Source organism: Perissodus microlepis, chromosome 15 (assembly GCF_051167445.1).
Source record: "Perissodus microlepis isolate ML-2025 ecotype Zambia chromosome 15, ASM5116744v1, whole genome shotgun sequence".
NCBI classification, from domain to species: domain Eukaryota; kingdom Metazoa; phylum Chordata; class Actinopteri; order Cichliformes; family Cichlidae; genus Perissodus; species Perissodus microlepis.
The window spans coordinates 210,728-235,350 of record NC_140475.1 but is presented as its reverse complement, the minus strand read 5'-3'; the positions used below and the strand labels follow the sequence as shown (position 1 = coordinate 235,350).

Below are 24,623 nucleotides of genomic sequence, written 5' to 3'. Positions count from 1 at the left end.
GTGTTGTTCCTCCATCTCATTGAGCCTGCTCAGGATTTATTCAGAGGAAATGAGGAACAAAAAGACATTTTAATAGGTCAGGGGTTTGTGCTGCTCTTGTTGACTTTTAAGCTAAAAAAAAAAAAAAAAAAAAAAACCAAAAAAAAAAATCAAATGAATAATATTTTTTTAAAAAAATGAATGTAACAGCCCTACACACCAGCACTGTGCTTATTTTATATGTTAATCATAATATATTTATAATGGAATAACATGAGCTCAACAGTGTCACAAAAGTACAAACATTCGGTACTTAAGTAGAAGTACAAATACTACTGTTAAAAGTTGAGGTACTGATTGAAATTCTTTACTCGGGTAAAAGTAAAAAAGTACAGGCTCTGAAATGTACTCAAGAAAGTATAAAGTAGCTCTTTGGAGGATGTTTCTATTTCTCTGTGCTATATTAACGTGATGATAAAATAATATCAGTAGATTGGAATACAAACTTTAGTCTAACTTTTTTTATTCTAATTATGCTCAGCTTGAATCAGAAGAAAAAGAAGGAAAATAAACATTTAGCCCACATGGTAGAGGGTGGAAAATGTGTACAGTCAGAGGTTAAAGTGGATTCAGCAGATGTGGGAACATTAAAATTGGCTGCAATGGCTCAGTGTGGGGGAAAAGACTCATAACTCACAATAATTTCTATTGCTTATTGTCTATTGTGTACAGGCTGTGAGCAGCTGACCTGCTGCTCTTTTGGAGGTACACAACTTCAACCAGATGTCTCATGAGTTGTCCGTCCGCTACACTGTTTATGCTGTCTTTTTTCTAGATGGTATAAAGTTGGAATTTAGTCGGATGATCTCAGTATCATCAGCTGAAGTCATATGAATCTCCGCTAAATTTGATGTAAGCTAACTGTGAGCATGAAACCACGGCCACTGTGCACCAATCTATGTCACGGCTGCCGAGGCGAGCCGTGTGGTGTAGAAGAGAGAAAGGACCCAAAACGCAGGCAGTAGCTGATAAGGCTAGTGATGTATTATTCACACAGTGGTGAGGTGGCAAAACAGGCACAGAGGGAAGACAAAACTAAAGACCTAAACTGGAAAAGCTAAATGACAAACCTGAGAGGGTACCGGAGTGGGGGAGAGGCAGAGAGACACGGACGAGGGACAGGACACCGTGGAACACAGACGAACCGGCAACAGGCAGGAGAACACACAGGGCTTAAATACACACAGCAGTGATCAGGGGATGAGAGACAGGAGGGCAACACACCTGGGAGAAATCAGGGCTGACGGGACAGGGGAAACATAAACTGAACACACTCACATGAGACAGAGACCTTCAGAATAAAACAGGAAACTCACAGACACAGAACTGGACAAGACGCTGAACTAAACAGACTGATTCACAAACAGACGGTATGACACCATAGACAGACAAAGACACAGACGCAGACTCATAAACAGGCATAATGACATCAAGGACAGACGGGGGGGGAACATGGAAGGAGGACCAGGACAGGCACAGAACAGGAACCTAACAAAATGGCGAATAATAATGAAATACCTAATCAGAATAACAAAAGCATAAAGAAACAAAACACTGAGACGGCAGACTCAGGACCATGACAGTACCCCCCCTCAAGGGCTGGCCCCAGACAGCCCAACAGAAACACAAAAACGCCCAAAAAACAGAAAACAACCCGACCAGGGCAGGAGGCGGGGGTCCAGGACGGAGGGACCAAGTCCGAAAACAAGAAAGCCACCAGAAACAGTGGAGCAGAGAAAGCAGATCAAAAACTGTTCAGGAGGCCGACCCGGAGGACGGCAACACAGGAGTCCATAACAGTTCATCTCCGGAGGCCGACCACGCGGAAGGCAGCGGCGGCGGCGACAGAGCAGATCCGGAGGCCGGCCACGCGGAAGGCAGTGGCGGCGGCGACAGAGCAGATCCGGAGGCCGGCCACGCCGAAAGCAGTGGTGACGGCAACACAAGTCCAGAAGCCGGCTGCGCGGAAGGCAGCGGCGGCGTTCAGGAGGTCGTCCATAGTGGCAACGACGCTCGACAAGCACCCTGGCAGATGACCGACGATGGTGAGGCGGCAGTTGGGAAGCTGCAGGTGGCGTGGCCCCCGCAGCACCAGGCGAGGCCGAAGCTGACGAGGAGGCTGGACCAGGCGAGGCTACAGCTGAGGCGGAGGCTGGACCAGGTGACGGCGTGGGTGAAGCTGCTGCTGCAGGCAGCATGGATGAAGCTGGTGGTGGAGCAGCTGGTGGCTGGATGAGCTCCTCGGGCTCCCCAGCGAAAACAGTCTCAGAACCAGTGGGCACCGGGGCCCCTGGCACACACAGGGCTGAACCAGCAGGCGCACGGGCCTCTGGAAAACACATAGCAGGCTGCAGCTGCACAGAGCATTGACTCTGCTCAGGCAGCGACAGCCGGGTGCAGTCCTCAGCTGGCTTCTTAACCTCCAGGGGTCCAGAGTCTGCTGGGGGCTGAAACCCAGTCTCTGGGGAGGCCCTGGAGTGCATCACAGTCTCAGAACTGGTCAGCTGTTGAGGGATGATTACATTATTTATTGGTTTGTCTCTCTGCTTACAATGGACGGATGAAAAACAATTCCCTTCGGATAGAGTAGATTCAGCTTGTTGTACTGGAGGAACGGGTGACACAGGACGCAGGGCTAGTGGCTGCTGAACAGGAGGCTGAACCGATGATAGGGCTAATGATTCCTCTGCCAACTGAGCTACAGACTGGGCTATGGATTGTAACATGGTTTGTAGTAAGTCAGGCTGTGACTGTAATTGAGCTATGGATAGTGAGGCTGAATGTGGTGGAGGTGGCGAATGAGCTTCTGGCCGGGCGGCTCTGAAGTGGCTGCTCCTGCTGTGGGGTGGATCGACTGGGTGGAATGAAGATGATTCCCAGTGCTTTGTAAAAAGCCTGGGCTGGTGTGAGCTGGCCACTGGGGGGCTGCTTGTACATGAAACAGTCATTTTCACTGACCCCGAGAGCTTGCTTGGCGAGCGAAGGATGACGGCGGCGTGACCGCCGTTTTGCCCGGAAGGAGGGAGAAGCCGACTGATTGGGTGGCATTTTGTCCGGCTGAGAGTCCTCTGGTGGTCTGGGGGGAGAATCCTCCGGTAAGCCAGGCAGGCCAGCTGTCGCAGTTGGGGGGGGTGAAGGTGAAGCGTGTTGAGGAGGAAGTCCTGTAGGAGTGGGTGAAGTGAATCCAGCAGCCAGGGGTGATTGGAAACTAGCCACTGAAGTCGGGCCTCCAGAGCATGACGAAATTCCTCCCCCTCATGCTCTAGCCACAGATTAATCCATCTTGAAACTGAATCAATTAATTCCTCCCGAAGCTCCTCAGAGGGTGCAAATGCCGCTGGGTCCACGTTTGGCCGGTTCGTACTGTCACAGCTGCCGAGGCGAGCCGTGTGGTGTAGAAGGGAGAAAGGACCCAAAAAGCAGGCAGTAGCTGATAAGGCTAGTGATGTATTATTTACACAGTGGTGAGGTGGCAAAACAGGCACAGAGGGAAGACAAAACTAAAGACCTAAACTGGAAAAGCTAAATGACAAACCTGAGAGGGTACCTGAGAGGGTACCTGAGTGGCAGAGAGGCAGAGACGGGGGACAGGACACCGGGGGACAGGACACCGGGGGACAGGACACCGGGGGACAGGACACCGGGGGACAGGACACCGTGGAACACAGACAAACCGGCAACAGGCAGGAGAACACACAGGGCTTAAATACACACAGCAGTGATCAGGGGATGAGAGACAGGAGGGAAACACACCTGGGAGAAATCAGGGCTGACGGGACAGGGGAAACATAAACTGAACACACTCACATGAGACAGAGACCTTCAGAATAAAACAGGAAACTCACAGACACAGAACTGGACAAGACGCTGAACTAAACAGACTGATTCACAAACAGACGGTATGACACCATAGACAGACAAAGACACAGACGCAGACTCATAAACAGGCATAATGACATCAAGGACAGACGGGGGGAACATGGAAGGAGGACCAGGACAGGCACAGAACAGGAACCTAACAAAATGGCAAATAATAATGAAATACCTAATCAGAATAACAAAAGCATAAAGAAACATAAAACACTGAGACGGCAGACTCAGGACCATGACAATCTAACCTGTTTATCCTGCACTAATCTGCAGAGGATTTTCTTGCAGTCTTTAAATGCCACAGCAATCTGCCTCAGTTTGATTTGCAGCAGTTTTCACAATATGAAAAAAAGATAATGTCACATGTACAGACCCAATATCTGATTTAGAAACGTGAGGACGTGTAAGCTTAAAATTCCAGTTTATTAAATCCCATTGAGCAGTCTTTACCTTTAAATCTAACCTCTTCTTTCTCTTGCTTACGTCTTTCTCCATCTCTGAGTGAAGTTAACTCTCTTTCCTCTCGCTGGGAAAAACAGCAGCTGGACCTTTAGCTAGCAACACACTGAAAAAAAAACTGTCCAACTTTTAACCACTGACTTTGGCATCTGTTTTTATGTGACATTATGACGCTAACAGTAATGTATTAAAGCAAAAGTAATGAGCCTGTTTTTAAAATGTAAGACGTAAGCACAGATATTGGTTTAAAAACGTTGGGAGTAAAAGTAAAAAGTAGTGCATGTTCTAAGGCCCCTGTCAGTCAGTCCTTAGAATCGTCATCTCTCCATCCTCCTATGCAGCCTCCCTGTGTGTGACTCATCACTGGAAACACTATGCTGGGTCCTTCCTGAGGCTGTAAGTCACCATTTTCTCCACATGATGGCGCAGTCAAGCTGTGCGTGAAAACAAGGAAGGCCATTGCCCTTCTTTTCACCACTGCCAAGACAAACGTCTTAACCAATCAATAAGATATTCCAGTAATTTTTGTCAGTTTATTTTTGTATTTTTGGTAAAACCCAACAGTAAATGTTTATGTTTTATATCATTTACTTATAAGGTGGCGAGTTTCAAATTTTTCTCCCTCCACATCATGTAGATGTTGTTCATATAAATAATCACACATCTCTGTATGATTAAAGGACCGTGTCAATCATTCATTATCTAAGACATAAGCACACAGACACCACACATCAGCACTGAGTGTATTACGTGATGAAGAACTGCTTTGGGAGATTTTGCTAAATAAAATATTCACCACTTACTTTTCATCATGGTGGCATATTTACAAGTGTGATATACTGCCTAAATATTTATGCATCTTTATCTGACATTAACTCTTAATGTAGTCCCTAAAAACACTAAGCTTGACTTCACAAGTTAATCCTTCTGATGTTATAATACTGATACTGGAAACATGAGTATGTTGAGTGGTTGCTAGATCTAGTGTTCTTGTTGGGAAACTAACTGATTAATGCTTTTGTAAAGTTTATTAGGAAAATATGACAATGAGCGCTTTCATCAGTGAGTTCATTTAAATAGGCCAAACACGTATTTCAGGAAAGAATGGTGAAATTCTTTTTATTTGTACACTTCCTTAGAAAAATTCATGTGGGGTTGCATTCAATTCTCAAGAACACAATTTATCACAGTTGCTCAAATTTCCACTGAAATGACCGTTCTCATCTCTCCCCTCCTTCTGTGGCACTCTTCTTTATCTGCCTCTTAGATTGTTCCCATTCGATATTGATATCAAGTGTGAGCTCACTCTTGCTGGCTTATAGTGAAGGTATTTCCGGTCATTATATTTAGTAAATGACGTCTGTGCTGTAGATATGTTTAACTTCTGCTTCCTGAAGCCAGCTTTGTGCAAAATCTGTTTACAGTAAGATCAAACAAGATCTGCAAACTATTTCCAACAAGGCAAAAGTGTTTAAGGTTTTGCCAACAAAGTGAGCGATTTAGTGGTGGGTTTAGGGTGCTGTGCATTCAAAGGGTGACATGCTGTTTTCTATGGATTCAGAAAAAAGGTTAAAAGGGAAAAAGAAGCCCCAGACATTTACATTTTCAAAAACATTTATTAATATTTTAGAATTTGAAGTCCTTTGTCATCACATGGCATCTGTACCTGAATGGTAAATAAAATGAAGGGCATGTCCTTCCACAGAAAAAACTGTTTGTAACATGTAATATTTCTGCAGTGCTGTGGACACTTTCCCTTTTCCTTCTACTGTTAATGCAATCTACAAAGTTCCGGTAAACCGCTCACTGTACATTCACGTGTCATGCTTAAACCGTCTCTGCTTGGCTCAGCTTTCACCTTTCACTTGATGGAAGCCGTGATCCTCGCCCTCCTCAGCTTTGAGCGCAATGCTGTTCGTCCTCTTCGCCCTGCGTCTGATGGCGCGATCCGCCAGAAAGACCACGAGAACGATAAAAACCGCAGTGAAAATTATTATTCCCACCAGACCCCCCGGTGGCACCCCCGAGGGCTGCCTGGTTGGATCTGGATATGGTACCGATACGGTAGTGGGAGTGTCTGGTGCTGATGTCCCTTCAGAGCTGTCGTCATCGCTTTCTACGCACTTGTATCCGTCGACTAGCACATATCCCAGAGAGCAGAAGCACACGTAGCTCCCGAATGTGTTCTTACATTTCTGTTCGCAGTAAAGGTCACTGCATTCGTCCATGTCTATGCACACGGTACTGTCCACTCTCTCCTCGGCTACGTAGCCGTCGGGACAGTAACACTGGAACTTATTGTTCGGGTCACACTCCGCGGGGCATTCCTCCTTCCCGCAGAACAGTTTGCACTTATTCGCTGACTTCGGGTCCACTCGGTATCCATCATAACACGAACACTTGTAGCTACCGTGGGTGTTGTGACACTCATGCTCACACGGACCAGACACGCACTCGTTCACGTCGACGCACTGGCCGTTGCGCGTGGAGTATCCCGCCTTGCAGATGCATTCGAACCCGCCGGGTTTGTTGACGCACACAGAGTTCTCCCCGGGACACTGCCGCGGGTCGTTGCAGTCATTGAAGTCCACGCACGACCTGCCGTCATCCGCCAGCTGAAAGCCACGATCACACATGCACGCGTAGGAGTCTCCGTTCATGTAGCAGATCTGCTCGCAGCTCAGCGCCAGACACGGGTCTCCCACGAGCTGCTGCTCGCAGGTCACTTTATTCGCAGGATTAAGGGTTTTTCCTGGTGGGCAGTAGCACGAAGGCATCTTGTTAGGACTCTCCGTGCATTTATACTCACACCCGCCTTCGTCCATCTCGCAGTTCCAGGGCGCCGGCTGCCACATCTCTGCGTAGCACAGATATTTGGTCTCAGATGGCATCCGGAGAGCGGTGCTTCCAGGAGGCGCAGACAGCAAGTCTCTGACCACAAACCCATACGGAGTGGTGTACATGACAGTCTCTCCCGGTGACTCTTCTTGACTTTGGCACATGCCAACGCTGGTGTACTCACAGAGAAACCCGGCGGCCTGATCCTGGCACGGTTTCTGGCTCCATCTGAAGTCCAATTCTGGGGAAACTGAGACGCAGCGCTGAGAAGAGCAGTTCATGTTAAAGTCTGGCAGCCAGTTTGAGAAGTCACTCTCGTCGTCTTTAGTCACCCACTCGTAGCCCCTCAGCCTGGCAACGGGGTCTGGGCAGCGGAGTGGTCGATGTAAACCGATCCAGAAGCTCCCCTTAAAGTTTCCCAGCAGAACAGAAAGAACATCGTGTGCTACAGATGAGCGCACGGTCATTAGTTGCCCCTCTTGATCTCTACATTCATTTTGCGCTCTGCTGAAATCGCTCGGGTCTCTGAACACAGCAAAACACTGGTTATTGATGCAGTACCCCCCACTCGGGGCTATACTGCCGACTCTGTTCACCAGCGAGAGCAGCAGCAGGACCGCCAACTGCAGGACAGGATTCATGTTTGACCCTCGGCTGTCTTCCTTTAAGTTTATGTGCGTCCCGTCAGATTATGGGCCTGTTTGTGTGAAGAACCCTTTAGCTGGCATTTATAACCCATCAACTCCATGTCAGTGTCCCGACAGAGGAAGGAAGTCGCTCTTAATCAGCCGGCTGCTCCTCACTTTGTCCCTCAGCCCTCTGAGCGGGCTAGACCACATCCCCACAATTACGCACGGCTTTTACGCACGTACGCAGCGAAGCCGTGTGCACGCAAGGGGTGGGGGTTGGCGGAGGTCATCAAACGGACCCCTCCCCTCTGTTTGCAATAAACCCCTCCCATCTCTCTCTATGTAGCATGTCTGTTATCGAGCAGCATTTCTGGGGTCAGATGTTTTAACCCCGCTTCCCTCAGGTTCTACAGTTTTTACATGTTTTTTTGGGCATTCAAGTATTACTATCTCACAACAAGGTAGAATAAGAACGAAATTAACGGCTGTAAAGTGTTGACTTTCATGTAAGACAAGAGATAAGCCTTTTAAAAGCAGAATTCCATGCATTTTTGCTTGCCTCTGTTGTTGTGTGCTCTATGATGCCCTCAGAGCAGGCCCAAGTTGTTATGGAGCCCTGCGCATAGTTTGATTTGAAGCTTTTCCGTCAGCTTGACCAAAGAGGATATATCAAATGCAATTTAACACAAACCTAAAAATCATTTTCTTATATAAAAAGGATAGAAAAGAAAATTTGAAAGACCAACTATTTGTAGGGAAAAGAGCTCTTCACTTTTCAGAGATGGAATAAAAACAACAAATATGTCATATTAAAAGCAAATGCATTTGTTAGTGATAAACATATCTCACAGGCTAATCCATATTAATCTGTAGGAAACACTCACCCGTTGTTCTGTCGTCATGGGGGAGCATCACGGGCGGCTTTGTTGTTGTTTGTTGCTTCCAAATATTCTGACAGTGCTCCTGGGGACACGTGATGGAATGAGTTGAGTTTATTTTAAAAACTTATAGCAAACTGTAACTTTTGCAAGGGAACAAGACCCAAAGCCGGTCTTACTAAATGAAACAGCTAACTGAAGTGTAACAATTTTGGACTATAACTGCAAAGAAATCAGAGGTTCTGTTTCATAAAGACACAATGCAGGTTACATAGCACGTCAGTGGGATATGCTGAGGATCAGAGGGCATCCCTCTGAGTATGTGATTAGCACAGTCCGTCGGGTCAGGAATCCACGGTTACATTTCATTCCAGAAAAAGCAGCCAAATCAGTAACAACTTATCCTTATAGTATAACTTTAGCTAATGCAGCGTTTTTACATTACAGGATGAAAGCATCAGGACTATGTAGGAACATGACTCACACATGAACATCACATATGTTCTCTGGTCTGCTTGTTTGAGTCTTATCTTTAATAAGGTCATAAAATACAGTAATTGTTGATGGAAACATACCTTTATCCCCCTGCATTTGTTCCCTTCGTGTTATCTTTTGCTTTTCACACCCAGAGGCGTACATCTTTTTTTTTTCCACTGCTAACACTGACAATGTGTCTGAGTGTGACCCCAGCTCTGACACAGACAGCAGAAATGGTAAAACCAGAGAAATGATAACACATTTATCAAAATATTTCACTTTGGTTTGCATGATCACTGATTTAGCACATGCAAAACAAGTGCACATTTATCAGCCCCTCTTGTGTGACTTTAAAGGACTCTTGAGTTCCCCAAAGAGTCCTGTGGCCTTTGGACCAGTGCGAATGTTTACTGTTACGTCTTATTAGTATTTTAAGTATTTTATTTATTGAATTTTATTGTTTTATTTATATTTTGATATTGCTAGGGATGATGCAATGATCGGGGACCATTCTTAATTTCGTTGTACCTGTGACAATGACAATAAAGTTTCTGATTCTGATTCTGATTCTGATTTTGATTCTGAAAGTTAACAATTTAATAGCAATTTAAACAGTGTTACACCAGGTTTGTCTAAAAAAATAAAATATAAGGAAAGAAAAAAGGGTAATATTGACTCCAACAATAGCAAAGACAGTAACAAGTGAAAGCTAACAGTTGCACAGAGTGGTATTTTATATACAAAACCATAGCAGCACAGATTTACATTCATGATCAGTCCAGATTGCTCTGTTACACAGCAAAGACCATAACATTCAACCTCGTATGATGCGAGCATTAGGATTGCACAGACATGACAAAATGTTTGTTTCTGATATACAAAGAGTCTCCATTAGAATGCTATTTCTTCTCTCTTTTATTCAAGGGAATTCAAGGGAATTTTTTTATGGACATTCCTCATGTCCATAAAAAAATAAACATAAAAATCAAAGTTTTACATTCAGGGAAATCATACATAAAGAGAATTTGGCGATTCACTCTAAAATGTCTTATGTTTGGGGCCAATTTTGTGAGCAAACGTCAGTCACGGTAAGTCGTTAAGGCTACAAAGAGCAAAACTTCAAAACTGGAGAGTGACCGCAAGGTTTAACTTCTCAAATACAAAAGCATTTTCTTGAGGACCAATAAGATGGATCGCCTTGTAACAGCATGGCTGTTATGAGCTTGTTTGGAATGGGACTCTAGCTATAGATAAACTTTTCAGTACCATTACTGTCAGATTTCTTCCATCATAGTATCATTTATACATTACTGCAAACTGTCGGTAATTTATAGAGTTCCGTCTGTGCCAAAAGGATGTCTGAATATATCCGATGAAGCATTTGTTTCTGCTTTTCAACTTTGAATCAAATCCTGAATTAATCTGTGCCACACTATTTTAACAAACAGACTGTGCGTGATGATTTTTCACATGACATCTTCTTCCATTTTTTGCAGTTCCATCTAATATTTAATTGAAAACTATTTTTTGTATATTTTTCTGGATTTTGTTTGAGCAGTTTTTGAAAAATGAATTCTTATTCTGGATATTATTACATACAATTCAAAAATATGTTTTCTTTACAAATAACTAGAAGAAAGACATAACGCTCAAGCAGCACATCGGGCCCACATGCTGAACAATGCAGGAGAGCAAAATTAAAGGTGCTGTGAGGGTTAACTCAAACAGCCTGCACACGAAAACAATTTTGCTCAAAGTAGACAAGAAATAAATGACTCCACGCTTGTCAGCATAATTTTGGCACAAATGACACCCCATAAACTGAGCAGAATGTGTTTTAGTGGAATACAAACCATAGGCCAGTAACTGTGCTCCCATGTAGAAAACATTCAGATGAATATCTTAATGTGCAGCGTCTATACTCTAAATTTACAGTGTGCCATTTATTGCAGTGCTGGGCTATGAAGCCTCTCCGCGGAGAAACCAGTGCGTTTGACTTGAAATGAAGGCTCAGCTGTGCGACTTCACAGGTTCAGTTCAAGTTTCTGGGTGTCATTTTTAATCTGCTTGTCGAAGGACAGCCTCTTGTAGGTCTCCGTGGTCACCTGCTGCAGATAGAAGATATCTATATCTGGTCGTTTGAGGGGTGGGAGTTCAAGACTGCCGCAACGTTTAAAGATGTTCCGCAGCAGGAAAACCAGCAGCCCGCCAACCAGCACGATGAACACGGCGATGCCCAGGACGCTGCCGGTTTTGATGTAGGGGGGCAGTGAAGCCGGGTGAGCGCTGGTCGGCTCGCCGGTTGATGTGACGCTCAGAGAGGGAGAGCCTGAGCCATCGTCTTCTTCCTCCTGCTCCTCGGACAGGCTCACGCACTTGCCATTGTCCAGCAGCTGGAAGCCTTCGCGGCAGCGACACCTGTAACCACCGAAGAAGTTTTCACAGACGTGGTCACACATACGCTGAGCCTCGCATTCGTCTATATCTGTGCAAAAGTCTGTGCCGTTCACGTTGTCTTTAACGTAGCCATCGAGGCATTCGCAGCCTCCCGATGAGATGCATCTGCAGTCCCTCTCGGTGCAGTTCAGCGTACACTTGGTGGGGTCTGACGGTGACACCATGTAGTCGCGCCGGCACACACACCGGTACTCCCCGTTGACTTTATCGCAGTCGTGCTCGCAGGATTTACAGATCGTTAGATTTAGGCACTCGCCCTCCTCCAAAACGAAGCCGTGAAATCTGCACCTGCACTCATGGCCCTCGCGCGTACTCACACACATCTGATCAGCTGTGCATGCCTTACATTCATCCGCTTCCACGGAGCTCTTCCCCCCCTGGCCCAAGTCGTGGCCTTTGTTGCACTTGCACTGGAAGCTGTCACCCTCCCGCTGGGATCCTTGCGCGCACTCTGTGCACGGGCCCGTGGAGCAAGAGACGTTATTACGATGGAGGACGAGCCCGGTGGGACAGACGCAGCCGGATACTGAAGAATCGCACTCGTGCTCGCAGCCTCCACCCATCACCTCACATGTCCACGGAGCTTTCAGCCACTTGTAGTAGCACAAGTGCTTCGAGTCTGGATATTTACCACCGAGCTTTCGTTCTTCAGCCGTAGTTCCCAGTGGAAAAACCTCCGAATAACCGAACTTAAAGGTCTCTAAGGTGTAGTTCACAGCTGTGCCTGGCGACGCATTCAATGGACTGCAATACTCGGTCATCTGGCAGAAAAATCCGTCCAGCTTTTGGTCTTGACACGGAACCCTCACCACTGTGGCGCCCTGTCCCTCCATCATGGAGACCACGGGGCAGTTCGGACCCGTCTCGTCGCTGCTCTGGAGCCAGTATTTACCGCTGAGTCTGGTTAGAGTCGTTAAATCACCAAGTTCTTCCTTGGAGTTGAACTGATATAAGCTTCCAGAATATTTCTCACACGTTTCTTTGGCGCCTCGAAGATCCACGGGAACGTCGAAAGCACAAAATGCATTCTTGGAACAACGTACGAGCGGAGACAGGAGAGCTTCCTGCAGCCCGCAGAGGAAAAGCAGAGAGAAAAGCATTCTTGGAATCATGGTGCCGATCTTAAAAAGGCCTCCGATTGTGACTCCGGTGGCGTGAACGTCTGTGTTTGACGATCTGAAGCTGATACAGCGGCTGAAAGCTGAGCATAGTCCCCATTTATAAAAGCGTCGACCTGTTTTTTCTCTTCTCCTTTTTTTTTCCTCCCCTCAGGTCCAGGCGAGGAAGGAAGTTCAGTCGGGTCCGTCTGATTGCTCAGCCCCCACGCTCTCCAAAAGGCTTGCCCATCAAAACACGCGCTCACGAACTTTGAATAAGATGAATTAAACCCCGCACTCCTCCTCCCACCGGTGACTCTTCTCTCTCTCGATTTGTACAAAAAGTTTAAATCTCTGAGACGACTCGAAAATCTGCCCCTCAGAAACGGACATCACATGTTGTATTTGCGATTACGCGTGTTGAATTTAACGTAGAATGCCATGTTTGTATTTTAAATGATTGTGTGATATCTAAATAAGAATTCTTTAGGTGGAGGCAGTTAAAGTAAGTACCAAGGCAAAAAACAAGAGAAAAGTTCGAAATAGAGAGATCCTGGGCTCAGCACCAGCCTTTACAAATCAATAAAATAAAATAAAATAAAATAAAATAAGCGTCTTAGAAAGGCTGATTGCAAATTGTTCTTAAATATTTTAACACGATATATTTGAAGAAATCTAAACGAACCGATGGAATTAAGGCTTATAATCAACATGAGTCATTCAAACGCTATTTACTCAGGATAAATAGAGATTTATTAGTGTAAATAATAAACAGTATTGTTATTCAAATCTTAATTATTATATTTTACTTTACTTTTCTGCTTCTGCGTCATCGCAGACCCCATCAGCAGCTGGTCTTCCAACACAGAAGGCTCATACAGTGTAGCACAGAAAAAAATAGTGACTTGGTGGTTGTACATGTAGCTGTTAAAGAAGCAGATATTTCCTACAGGAACAGGGCCAGAGCCAAAGGTGGTCGTGACCACCTCAGACTGAAACGTAGCCACCCCCACATTATCTGATTTTTTTCAGTAACAGACATTCAGCTGTCAGAATTTGGTTCGTCTGAGAGAAGGATCAATCAATCAATCAATCAATCAATCAATCAATCAATCAATCAATCAATCAATCAATCAAATCTGTATTTCCAACATATAAGTAACAAGTTTTAATACACATAAAAAACAAATGAATATTAACTCAAAGAAGGCCATCACATTCACATGAAAAAAAAAAAGTTGACAGTTTTCCAATGAAAAAGCATTAGCCTTATCTACCTCAGTTTAATAAATATTTATAAATATGTAAAAAAAAAAACAACACATACACATAATTGATATTTCTTTATAAACTGATCTTTAACTATTTTATAATAATAATAATGGATTGGATTTATAAAGCACTTTTCAGGGCCCTCAAAGCGCTTTACAATTCCACTATTCATTCACTCACTGGTGGAGGCAGCTACAGTTGTAGCCACAGCTGCCCTGGGGCGCACTGACAGAGGCGAGGCTGCCATATCGCGCCATCGGCCCCTCTGACCATCACCAGTAGGCAGTAGGTGAAGTGTCTTGCCCAAGGACACAACGACCGAGACTGTCCGAGCCGGGGCTCGAACGGGCAACCTTCTGGTTACAAGACGAGCACCCAACTCTTTGAGCCACAATCGCCACGATATTTAATGGTAAATATCCAAACTTACAGCTTTTTATAAGATGTTATTATATACAATAACCCAATAACCCAATTTAATGTACAGCAAGACCCTACCTCATCATGACAGTTTTTATTTATATAATTTTTATAAACTGATTTACATTTGTACATCACGACCATGTTTTTGGTTCAGATATACCCTTTCGCTAACACTAACTGCACCAGCTTGCCTTTTAAACTGGTTCTGGGCTCTGAAGGCTCCTTTCCGCTGCTCCCCCATTTGCAGGCGGTTGCCACAGCAGATGGACCCACACGCTGGTGCAGATTTTTAAGCAGGATAGCCTTCCTGACACAACTCTTCCAGGGATTTGTGTCTCATGCAATACCAGGGATATTTTATGTGATAGGCACACGTGTTAACCACTGCATTAAAAAACAGTCCTTTTCTAGCCTGATTCTGTGAAGTCTGTTTTGGAAAGGGGAAGGATTTAAAAAAAAAATACATGACAGGTGATTGGATGGATGAAAAAAATGGTTATCATCATCTACCACAGGGTAACCAGTCAGCTCAATGACCCATGAGGAGAGAAGAAGAAAAAACAGTTATGATGTGAGGAGCTTTAAAGGGCGTAGAGGTGTCAGCATAGCTGGCTGTGTAGTCAAACATGTCATTACAAAGTTCTTGCTCCCTGTAAGGAAAGATTGCATATACTGATTGGTCCAAACTCGATGTTCCAGGCTGAAGTCTGGAGAAATCGATTCTCTCATGACTGAGATCTCAGGAAGCTTGTGATAAGCTCCTCCAGTAAATTGTCTCATTCTAAATACCTTAGAAACGTTAGATACTATCCGCAAAGCCAGAACATCTTACTATTCATCACCGATTGAAGAAAATCAGAACAACCCCAGGTTTCTCTTCAGCTCTGTAGCCAGGCTGACAAACAGTCAGAGCTCTGTTGAGCCAACCATCCCTTTAACGTTAACTAGTAATGACTTCATGAACTTCTTCACAAATAAAATTTTTATCATTAGAGAAAAAATTACCAATAATCATCCCACAGATGTAATATTATCTACAGCTACTCTTAGTACCATTGATGTTAAGTTAGACTCTTTTTCTCCAATTGATCTTTCTGAGTTAACTTCAATAATTACTTCCTCCAAACCATCAACGTGTCTTTTAGACCCCATTCCTACAAAACTGCTCAAAGAAGTCCTGCCATTAATTAATGCTTCAATCTTAAATATGATCAACCTATCTCTAATAATCAGCTATGTACCACAGGCCTTCAAGCTGGCTGTAGTTAAACCTTTACTCAAAAAGCATCTCTAGACCCAGCAGTCTTAGCTAATTATAGGCCAATCTCCAACCTTCCTTTCATATCAAACATCCTTGAAAGAGTAGTTGTCAAACAGCTAACAGATCATCTGCAGAGGAATGGTTTATTTGAAGAGTTTCAGTCAGGTTTCAGAGCTCATCACAGCACAGAAACAGCTTTAGTGAAGGTTACAAATGATCTTCTTATGGCCTCTGACAGTGGACTCATCTCTGTGCTTGTCCTGCTAGACCTCAGTGCAGCGTTCGATACTGTCGACCATAATATCCTATTAGAGCGATTAGAACATGCTGTAGGTATTACAGGTACTGCGCTGCAGTGGTTTGTATCATATCTATCTAATAGACTCCAGTTTGTGCATGTAAATGGAGAGTCCTCTTCACACACTGAGGTTAATTATGGAGTTCCACAGGGTTCAGTGCTAGGACCAATTCTGTTTACACTATTCATGCTTCCCTTAGGCAGCATCATTAGAAGACATAGCATACATTTACACTGCTATGCAGATGACACCCAGCTCTATCTGTCCATGAAGCCAGATAACACACACCAATGAGTTAAACTGCAGGAATGTCTTAAAGACATAAAGACCTGGATGGCCGCTAACTTTCTGCTTCTTAATTCAGATCAAACTGAGGTTATTGTACTCGGCCCTGAAAATCTTAGAAATATGGTATCTAAGCAGATTCTTACTCTGGATGGCATTACCTTGGCCTCCAGTAACACTGAGGAACCTTGGAGTCATTTTTGACCAGGACATGACCTTCAACGCACATATTAAACAAATATGTAAGACTGCTTTCTTCCATTTATGCAACATCTCTAAAGTTAGAAATATCCTGTCTCAGAGTGACGCTGAAAAACTAGTTCATGCATTTGTTACTTCCAGGCTGGACGACTGTAATTCATTATTATCAGGAAGTCCTAAAAACTCCCTGAAAAGCCTTCAGCTAATCCAAAATGCTGCAGCAAGAGTCCTGACAGGGACTAGAAAGAGAGAGCAGATTTCTCCTGTTTTGGCTTCCTGTTAAATCCAGAATTCAAAATCCTGCTCCTCACATACAAGGTCTTAAATAATCAGGCCCCATCTTATCTTAATGACCTTGTAGTACCATATCACCCTATTAGAGCACTTCGCTCTCGCTCTGCAGGCCTACTTGTTGTTCCTAGAGTATTTAAAAGTAGAATGGGAGGCAGAGCCTTCAGTTTTCAGGCCCCTCTTCTGTGGAACCAGCTTCCAGTTTGGATTCAGGAGACAGACACCATCTCTACTTTTAAGATTAGGCTTCAAACTTTCCTTTTTGCTAAAGCATATAGTTAGGGCTGGACCAGGTGACCCTGAATCCTTCCTTAGTTATGCTGCAATAGGTGTAGACTGCCGGGGATTCCCATGATGCATCGAGTTTTTCTTTTTCACCTTTCTCACTCACTATGTGTTAATTATGGAAGCGCGTTTCCGCCACTAAATAAAAACAAAACAGCTAGTATCCATAACTCGAAATTTTGAGTTACTTTTCTCAAAATTTCGAGTTAGCTCTGCCAATCAAAAATATACGTGAATGAGGTCGCTTTCTTGTTACCCGGAAGCATATGGCGCAGAGGAACGCGCTCTCAAAAACGGATCCCAACAAATTGGCGCTTTCGCGAGTACGTTTGCTGATAGTAACACCATGTGATTCAGCTAATAACACAGGGATTTCATCATTTGTGAAGCCAGGCTGAAAACGCTCAGCAATCTGTGCATTCACGACTGGATGTAATACCGGTAGCTTAGCTGTAGCATTTGTAGCTGAGGGCTTCAGCTTCCGGGTAACGAGGAAATGACGTCATTCACGTAGATTACTGATTGGCAGCGCTAACTCGAAATTTCGAGTTACTTTTCTCAAAATTTTGAGTTAATAAATCGAAATTTCGAGTTAATATGTCAAAATTTCGAGAAAGTAACTCGGAATTTCGAGAAAATAACTCGAGTTATGGATCCTTTTTTTTTTTTTTTTAGTGGCGGAAACGGGCTTCCATAGTTAATAGACCTCTCTGCATTGAATCATATCTGTTATTAATCTCTGTCTCTCTTCCACAGCATGTCTTTATCCTGTCTTCCTTCTCTCACCCCAACCAATCACAGCAGATGGCCCCGCCCCTCCCTGAGCCTGGTTCTGTCGGAGGTTTCTTCCTGTTAAAAGGGAGTTTTTCCTTCCCACTGTCGCCAAAGTGCTTGCTCATAGGGGTCATATGATTGTTGGGTTTTTCTCTGTATGTGTTATTGTAGGGTCTACCTTACAATATAAAGCACCTTGAGGCAACTGCTGTTGTGATTTAGCGCTGTATAAATAAAATTGAATTGAATTCAATTGAATACTCTTAAAAAAAACCTTCCAGGAGAGACACTGACTCATGCACCTCGAAGCCAGGAGAACACCCTTAGGTTCAAGAATAGCCTCAGAGGCTGAGACGCAATTGTCTTATTTATGGTCAGAATAAATCAGTCATCAGTCGTAAGCTGGTATTCCCTCAGATAGGCAGGCTTTTCCTTAGAGTGGATGGTGCTTGCAGAGGAAATAGGAACAGTAGGGTTGAATAAACTTCCCATACTGCGACAGGATGCAGAAACAAAATGTGACTGCATTACATAAATGCGCTATGTTGTTGGTTGAGCTGCTTGGTTTCTAGGTGGAGTATCAGTCACAGGGATTAGAAGCATATCTGAATGATGCCCCCACTGAAGCGATGGAGAGTGATTTAGCTGACGCAAATATGGATGATATATATATCAGTGCAGGACAGTTTAGAGTTATGAGGAAATCAATGTGGAAACATGAGCTCTGACTTATCGTTCTGACAGCAGGAGTATATGACACATTATAAAACTATGTGCAATCCACAGAGGTTGTAAGCATAATGCTATTTCAGCGGCTCCTTATTTCCCCATGTGGAAGGGGTGTGGTGGGATGGGTGGAGGGGACGTGACCAAACTTCTTTGTTCACACCATAGGAAAAAAAATTAAAACCTGTGGAGTATTTTCATTGAAGTTCTGGACATTTAATTCACAGATGCTGACCTTTGCCAGCAGTGGGCAGCAGGCATTTAGTCCAACAAGAGGTAGGCGCTCCGTCAGCTTGGAAAAACCAGGGAACTCAGCCCTGTTGATAGCTGATATGGCCCGAAACCTGTTTTGTTTTGTCTCAATCAAAGGGAGCGCTTGGCTTTGATTTTGTTTTCTCAGTCTGACCATTTCAGTTTGTCCTTGTTGACCAATGTCCTGCTCACAGGTCGGTGTTTTCCATATTCTATGTAATTGACATATATTAAATCCCATATAATTACAATCACGATACAGCTCCATCTCAATATATCTCCCATAATAATGGTGTTATCAGGATGATTCTGTGATGCACTGGAAGAAAATCATTGACAGATCATGATAACCAATTGGTTATGATACAACAAATCATTTTTAAGTATTTTGTGGATATTTTGTTGACTCCATTTACATGTAGGGGATTTTCACATACTTCTCTGAAGAGGTATGTGCCACCGTGCCTAGACCTCTTGCCCCTCCTTTGCCCCCCATGTAAAGTCTCTTAGATCCGCCACTGCACTACACAGTATTGAGTCAATACTTTAGCTCCACCTTTACCAGCTGCAACATTAAAGGGACGTTCATCAGTGTATCCAGGGTCTAATAAATAAAACTTTGATTCCCTCATTGCAAAAGTTCAAGACATTTCTGTCTGAAATTGTTGGAGATTAGCATTCATGCACTTCTAGATGCATCCATCCAGTAATATAAGAAACTGTACTGCTGAATGGTGTGTGGTACTAAAGTTTTCATTAAGTAATTGAGTATTTCTGCTCTGTCTGATTATTACTTTTCTGCTAAGTAAAGGATGTGAGCACTTCTTCCATTGCTGCTCTGCCCAGTAGTCTACTTAAAACTAGCTAGAGCAGTTTGGCCTTAACTGCACCGTGAAGGCCTTGTTTGTTTCCTGATGGCAGCGACAGACTTTCTGCTCCCCACTGCCGGTCAAATGTCCAGGTCAGCTTCTTCATCCTGTTGGAGGAGTGCAGGAAAACAAGCCATAATGTGATGGAATATTACAAAGTGTGTGGGAAAGCAATATGCAGTCAACTTAATATTCATCATGGTGCTGCTTTCTAGCCTCTACTCTTGTGTTGTTTTATAGCAGGCGACCTGTTACACTTATAATTATTGTATCCTCAGACAGATCCATTATATAAACAGCGTTGATGCTGTCTCTCTTGATGACCTCATTAATCTCGCTAAACAGACATCACAGTGGTCTCCAGTACCCCCACTGTATAAAAGAACAAGTCCTTAAACCACAGCATACTTTCTGTCCAATTAAAGACCTCGGGTTAAACTTTCCCTGTCTTTAGAGACACTGAGAGAAATAAAATCATCACACGGCCTGTTGAAACCATCTGCTTCAACTCGACGCAGCTCAGAACCGGTGAGGCTAACCCATAAACAGCATCCGGGCTGATCCAAGTCTGGACAGACAACTGTGTGGAATAGTTTCCAGTTTTTGTAGACAGAGAATGTGTTCCATTAATACCCCAAACCCTTCCTCACCAGAATCTAAACTCAGTGTGACCCTACCATAACTGTATGTAACGGTATACACCTACCCACAGACGCCTTGATATTATAACTTAAATTCAGTCTCCACAGTCTCTAGACTACCTGCAGTCTACCTAGAGCTTCGGAGGCGGATGTGAAGTTAGGGAAGCCCAACATGGTTGGATACGATGTGTATTTGAGGTTTGATGTGTCGGTATTTCAGGAAAATAGTAAATAGTAAAAAAAAATAGTAAAAAAACCCACAGACAGGTACCTGTCAGGTAAACCTGTGCTCATCCTGTAAATCCTGCTCACTAGGAGGAGTCGTTACCTCCCAGAAGGTGGTAGCACATGAGAACTAGAAAAGTGCCTGGTACTTCTTCTTCTTCTTCTTCTTGTCCTTAGCGGGCGACCAGCGGCGGTGGTCTGCCGCGCAACCAGTACGCTGCTGTAGGTGCCGCAGGTTCTCTTGCTTGACCAACGATTATCTTCCACGCTTTTCGATCTAAGGCGATGGTTCTTGCCTGCTCGAGGTCAAGTCGAAGGGCCTTCAAATCATCCTGGATTTGTTTCATCCATGTCTTCTTTGATGCATTTCGATGCACCCTCCAATCAGTGGGGCGGGTCAACCAGAGTAGGCCATGGGGGTAGCGGCTCGGGTCCATTCGACAAATGTGGCCAAACCAACGGAGTCGGCGGCGCTGGATTAGGTCGCCGATCGTCGGTTGGCTGCCGCAGCTGGTGAGGATGGTGTCATTCGAATGACGGTCGCGAAGGGAAACGCCGAGAATGCATCTAAGGCAACGCATTTGGAAAACTTCGAGCTTGCTCAGGTCGTGTTTGAGCATTGTCCATGTCTCCGCGCCGTAAAGTAGAATGGGCAGGATCAGGGTTCGGTAAAGGCGGATCTTTGTCACCAATGAGATGTTGTTCTTCTTCCAGACGCACCAGCGCAGGGAAGCGAATGCTGCCGCCTCCTGCCCAATTCTGGAGCGTATCTCCACTGATGATGCCACTTTCTACTCCAAACTGTATGGCCTCAAGGTTAATGCCGAGAAGACCAAAGTCCTGACCACCGACGGCTCACCAACGATCGTCCACCTCGACGGTGTGCAGATCAAACAAGTGCCTGGTACAGAGGGTCATACATAGGTACAGGCACTAATGGGTACGAAAATGCCTGAGGGGGTGAGAGGGTGATGGGGGCGAGGGCTGGGGTGAAAAAAACAGTCCCTGGATACTACGAGCTCAGTGTCTGTGCAGTTTTTCCTTTTAAGGGAATAGTGTTGTATTTTGCAAATGAACAGTATGTAGGAGAAGGTAATGAATCACAGGAACTGATTTGCAAACAACTGGACATGAAAAACTTAAACTAATAATCCAGTTTAATATTACAGTGTATTTCCAACTAACTAGGCTAGTTAGTTAAAGAAACATTAGTTAGTTATTTCTAAATATGTAATGTATTTTGGAGTCAGTGGAAAAGAGGTGAAATGGAAAAGTGAGGTTAGAGGTCAAATATGCTCATGATATTTGGATGCAAACTATAATGTGATATTTAAGATCCACATACATCATTCCCCCTTACGTCTGCGTGCTGTCAATGCAAATAACGGCAACAAGAAACATAGTTTTAAATAGCTCTACCAAGATATTATATTATCTTAAGGTCAAAGTGATAATACCTAAGGTATTAGGATTAATCTGCTGACACTGAATGAGAGGTCACAGGTCAAATATGATATGATATTTTAAATCTTGATTCAGTGCTTTCTATGTTGACACACCACACGTGTAAAGCACCAGTCAATCATCAAACTGGCCTTAAAGACCTCAAGTGGGTATGAAGTAAATCTTAATGGATTTTATCAAAACTCATTCTTTGAGTTCTTCTGGAATTCGGGTGTGAAATTTATGGTTTTCGGGGTTGTTATGGTTAAATCGGTTTCCCTGGGTCTTTCCCGTGTTGTAGTTGTGCGTCTTATTTTGAAAGAAATATTTACGTGTTACCATAGCGACCAGAGAGCATTAAGGGGCAGAGAGGAGGATGTTACTCTCAATGTTGTTGGTGCATTTCAGGAGGACGCTGCTAATAAAGTTGCACAGTGAATTCGTGTTTATCATTATATTAACAAAATACCACAGTTTTTGTCTTGGTCGTATCATTTTATTTTGTTGTATTTATCCTCCACACCTTCAAATGAAAATATTGTCTGATATTAAACCGTCCATGGGGCAAAAATGTTTGGGGACCACTGCTTTAGACCCATACTTTCAGAAATTGCAAGGTATTTCTTACAGATATTTCTTACATGCATTTATAAATGACTGCTTAGTTTATGAGAAGCTTAAAAGTGCCGTCCTCCAAGCCTATGAACTTGTACCTGAAGCCTATAGGCAGCATTTTAGAGGTTTGGAGTTGGCGCAGGGTCAGTCCTACCTTGACTTTGCTAGGGAGAAGGCAAAGCTTTTTGATAGGTGGTGTTCTGCAAGCCAGGTTAACAATATGGGGTCGTTACGTGAGCTTGTGCTGGTGAAGGATTTCAAGAACGCGGGCCTGAGTGTATTGCTCTTTATTTAAGTGAACAAAGGGCTATCACTTTACAGCAGGCTGCCACGCTGGCAGATGAGTTTACCCTAACTCATAAAACAAATGCTGCAGAATGTGACATCCTTTCTCACCATAATACATCTTGGAGAGGTAAGAGTGGGCCAGCTAACAAGGCTGAAAAAGTTGTGGTTTCGAGACCCAAGAGGAAGCTTTGTTTCTTCTGCCACAAACCTGGACACCTTGCTGCTAACTGTTTGAAGCTGAAACTCAAACAGAAAGTGCACTTAAAGCAAAAAGGGCCTGCTTTGAGAAAAGTCAGTCGTGGTTCTCAAACTGACAAAGTTGTCAGGCCCAGCAAAGGACCACACTTGGGGCATAGTTGTTTAAGGGGCTCCTGTGGTCAGTGTAAGGGGTCAACTAACCCTGAGCTGCCGCTGGTTGACCATTTCTCAGGTCATTTCTCAGGTCCTATTTATTTATACGGAATAAATAAAGGTTTACAGTCCTAACAATATATGTAAAGGGCAGAGCAGCTCATAATAAGAGTGCAATCATTTCAGTGTGATGCAAAAATTAAAAATGTTCAGATAAAGTAGCTAAGAACCAAACCAGTTTCTAAATGAAATGAGCAAGAGGTCATAAAACCTACTTTTTCTCTCCAACTTTGGATCAGAGTACACACTAAAAGTGCAGGACAAAAAACTTAATAAAGTTTTTTGTCCTGCACTTTTATCACACCTGAGTGGCAGTGGATGTCAACTTTATTAATGAGACTCGACTCAAACCCTGTGTCTGCCTTCAAAGCTCATCTTTTTGTCCAGTGATCACACACACTACAGCAGCTGCCCTCATCTTAACATCAGCACACTGCTTTCCAGACTTTCATCCCCAACTCAGTAGGTGTGAGTGGGCAGCGGGTGGCTGCTCGCTCATATCGCAGAGGAAAAGGAAACTGTTTCCATGTCCGGGATGAAGATGAAAGGAAGGAGTGCTGAGGTTAGTTCACCCACACCTACATGCATGCAATCTTATCTAAACATAAGGACATAGTCACTTACTGTGTGTGTGTGTGAGAGACAGTGAATGTGTATATTTGTGTACACACACATGCCACTTTCATTTATCTGTCGTCCTGTTCCAGCCACACCCAGGGCTTAGTCAGTACCCCGAGGAACTGACTAAGCTCTGCTATGTGATGGTCTGCCCCGCGGAGCACACATGCAGATGCCCATGACCACCCAGAGGACTTTTCCTGTTCTCCAGAGAGTGGCTAGACTTTCTGTAAACACCACACACACATTGAGAGGACAAACTGATCCTTTATAATCAAAAACTGAAATATTTTAGCATACATCTGCTGTTTAAGTAGAAGTAAATTCTGTCTGTCAGGAACTGGGTGGAGAGGAGGACAGAAGAAGTCATACAGTGTCAGCAGAGTCTCGATCAAAGCAGTTCACATTTATTTCTCTCTTTTATTTCTTTCGTCACATTTATTTAACCTTATTTATCTCTTATTGGACAGTTTGTCTTGTGTGAAAAAAGCTTTTGGGTTTCCTCCATATTTGTAAATCTCAGCCTGATCGTTTTTGCTCACAACACCTCAAAAGTAAAAACTGTTTTTTCATGAATATTTTGCTATAATAATTTAGCAGCAGTGACTGCATTTTAAAAATGCCCTTTAAGTAAGTAAGTAGATAAAGCTGATTTATGTAGCTCTTTTCACAGACACAAAGCCAGGAAAGTAAAAACTAA

At 43.9% G+C, this 24,623-nt stretch overlaps 2 protein-coding genes across 2 annotated transcripts; both read right to left on the bottom strand.

Moving 5' to 3' along the window:
* Positions 1-5,964: 5,964 nt before the first annotated feature.
* On the bottom strand, positions 5,965-9,127 carry thbd (thrombomodulin). Its single transcript, XM_084952307.1, has one exon. It carries the CDS (start codon positions 7,845-7,847, stop codon positions 6,216-6,218), a length of 1,632 nt encoding a protein of 543 aa, XP_084808433.1. The 5' UTR covers positions 7,848-9,127; the 3' UTR covers positions 5,965-6,215.
* An 86-nt stretch (positions 9,128-9,213) lies between these two features.
* LOC146371333 (thrombomodulin-like) lies at positions 9,214-13,055 on the bottom strand. The gene has a single exon (XM_084952308.1). The coding sequence runs from the start codon at positions 12,757-12,759 to the stop codon at positions 11,215-11,217; it is 1,545 nt and encodes a 514-aa protein (XP_084808434.1). The 5' UTR covers positions 12,760-13,055; the 3' UTR covers positions 9,214-11,214.
* Positions 13,056-24,623: the final 11,568 nt, after the last annotated feature.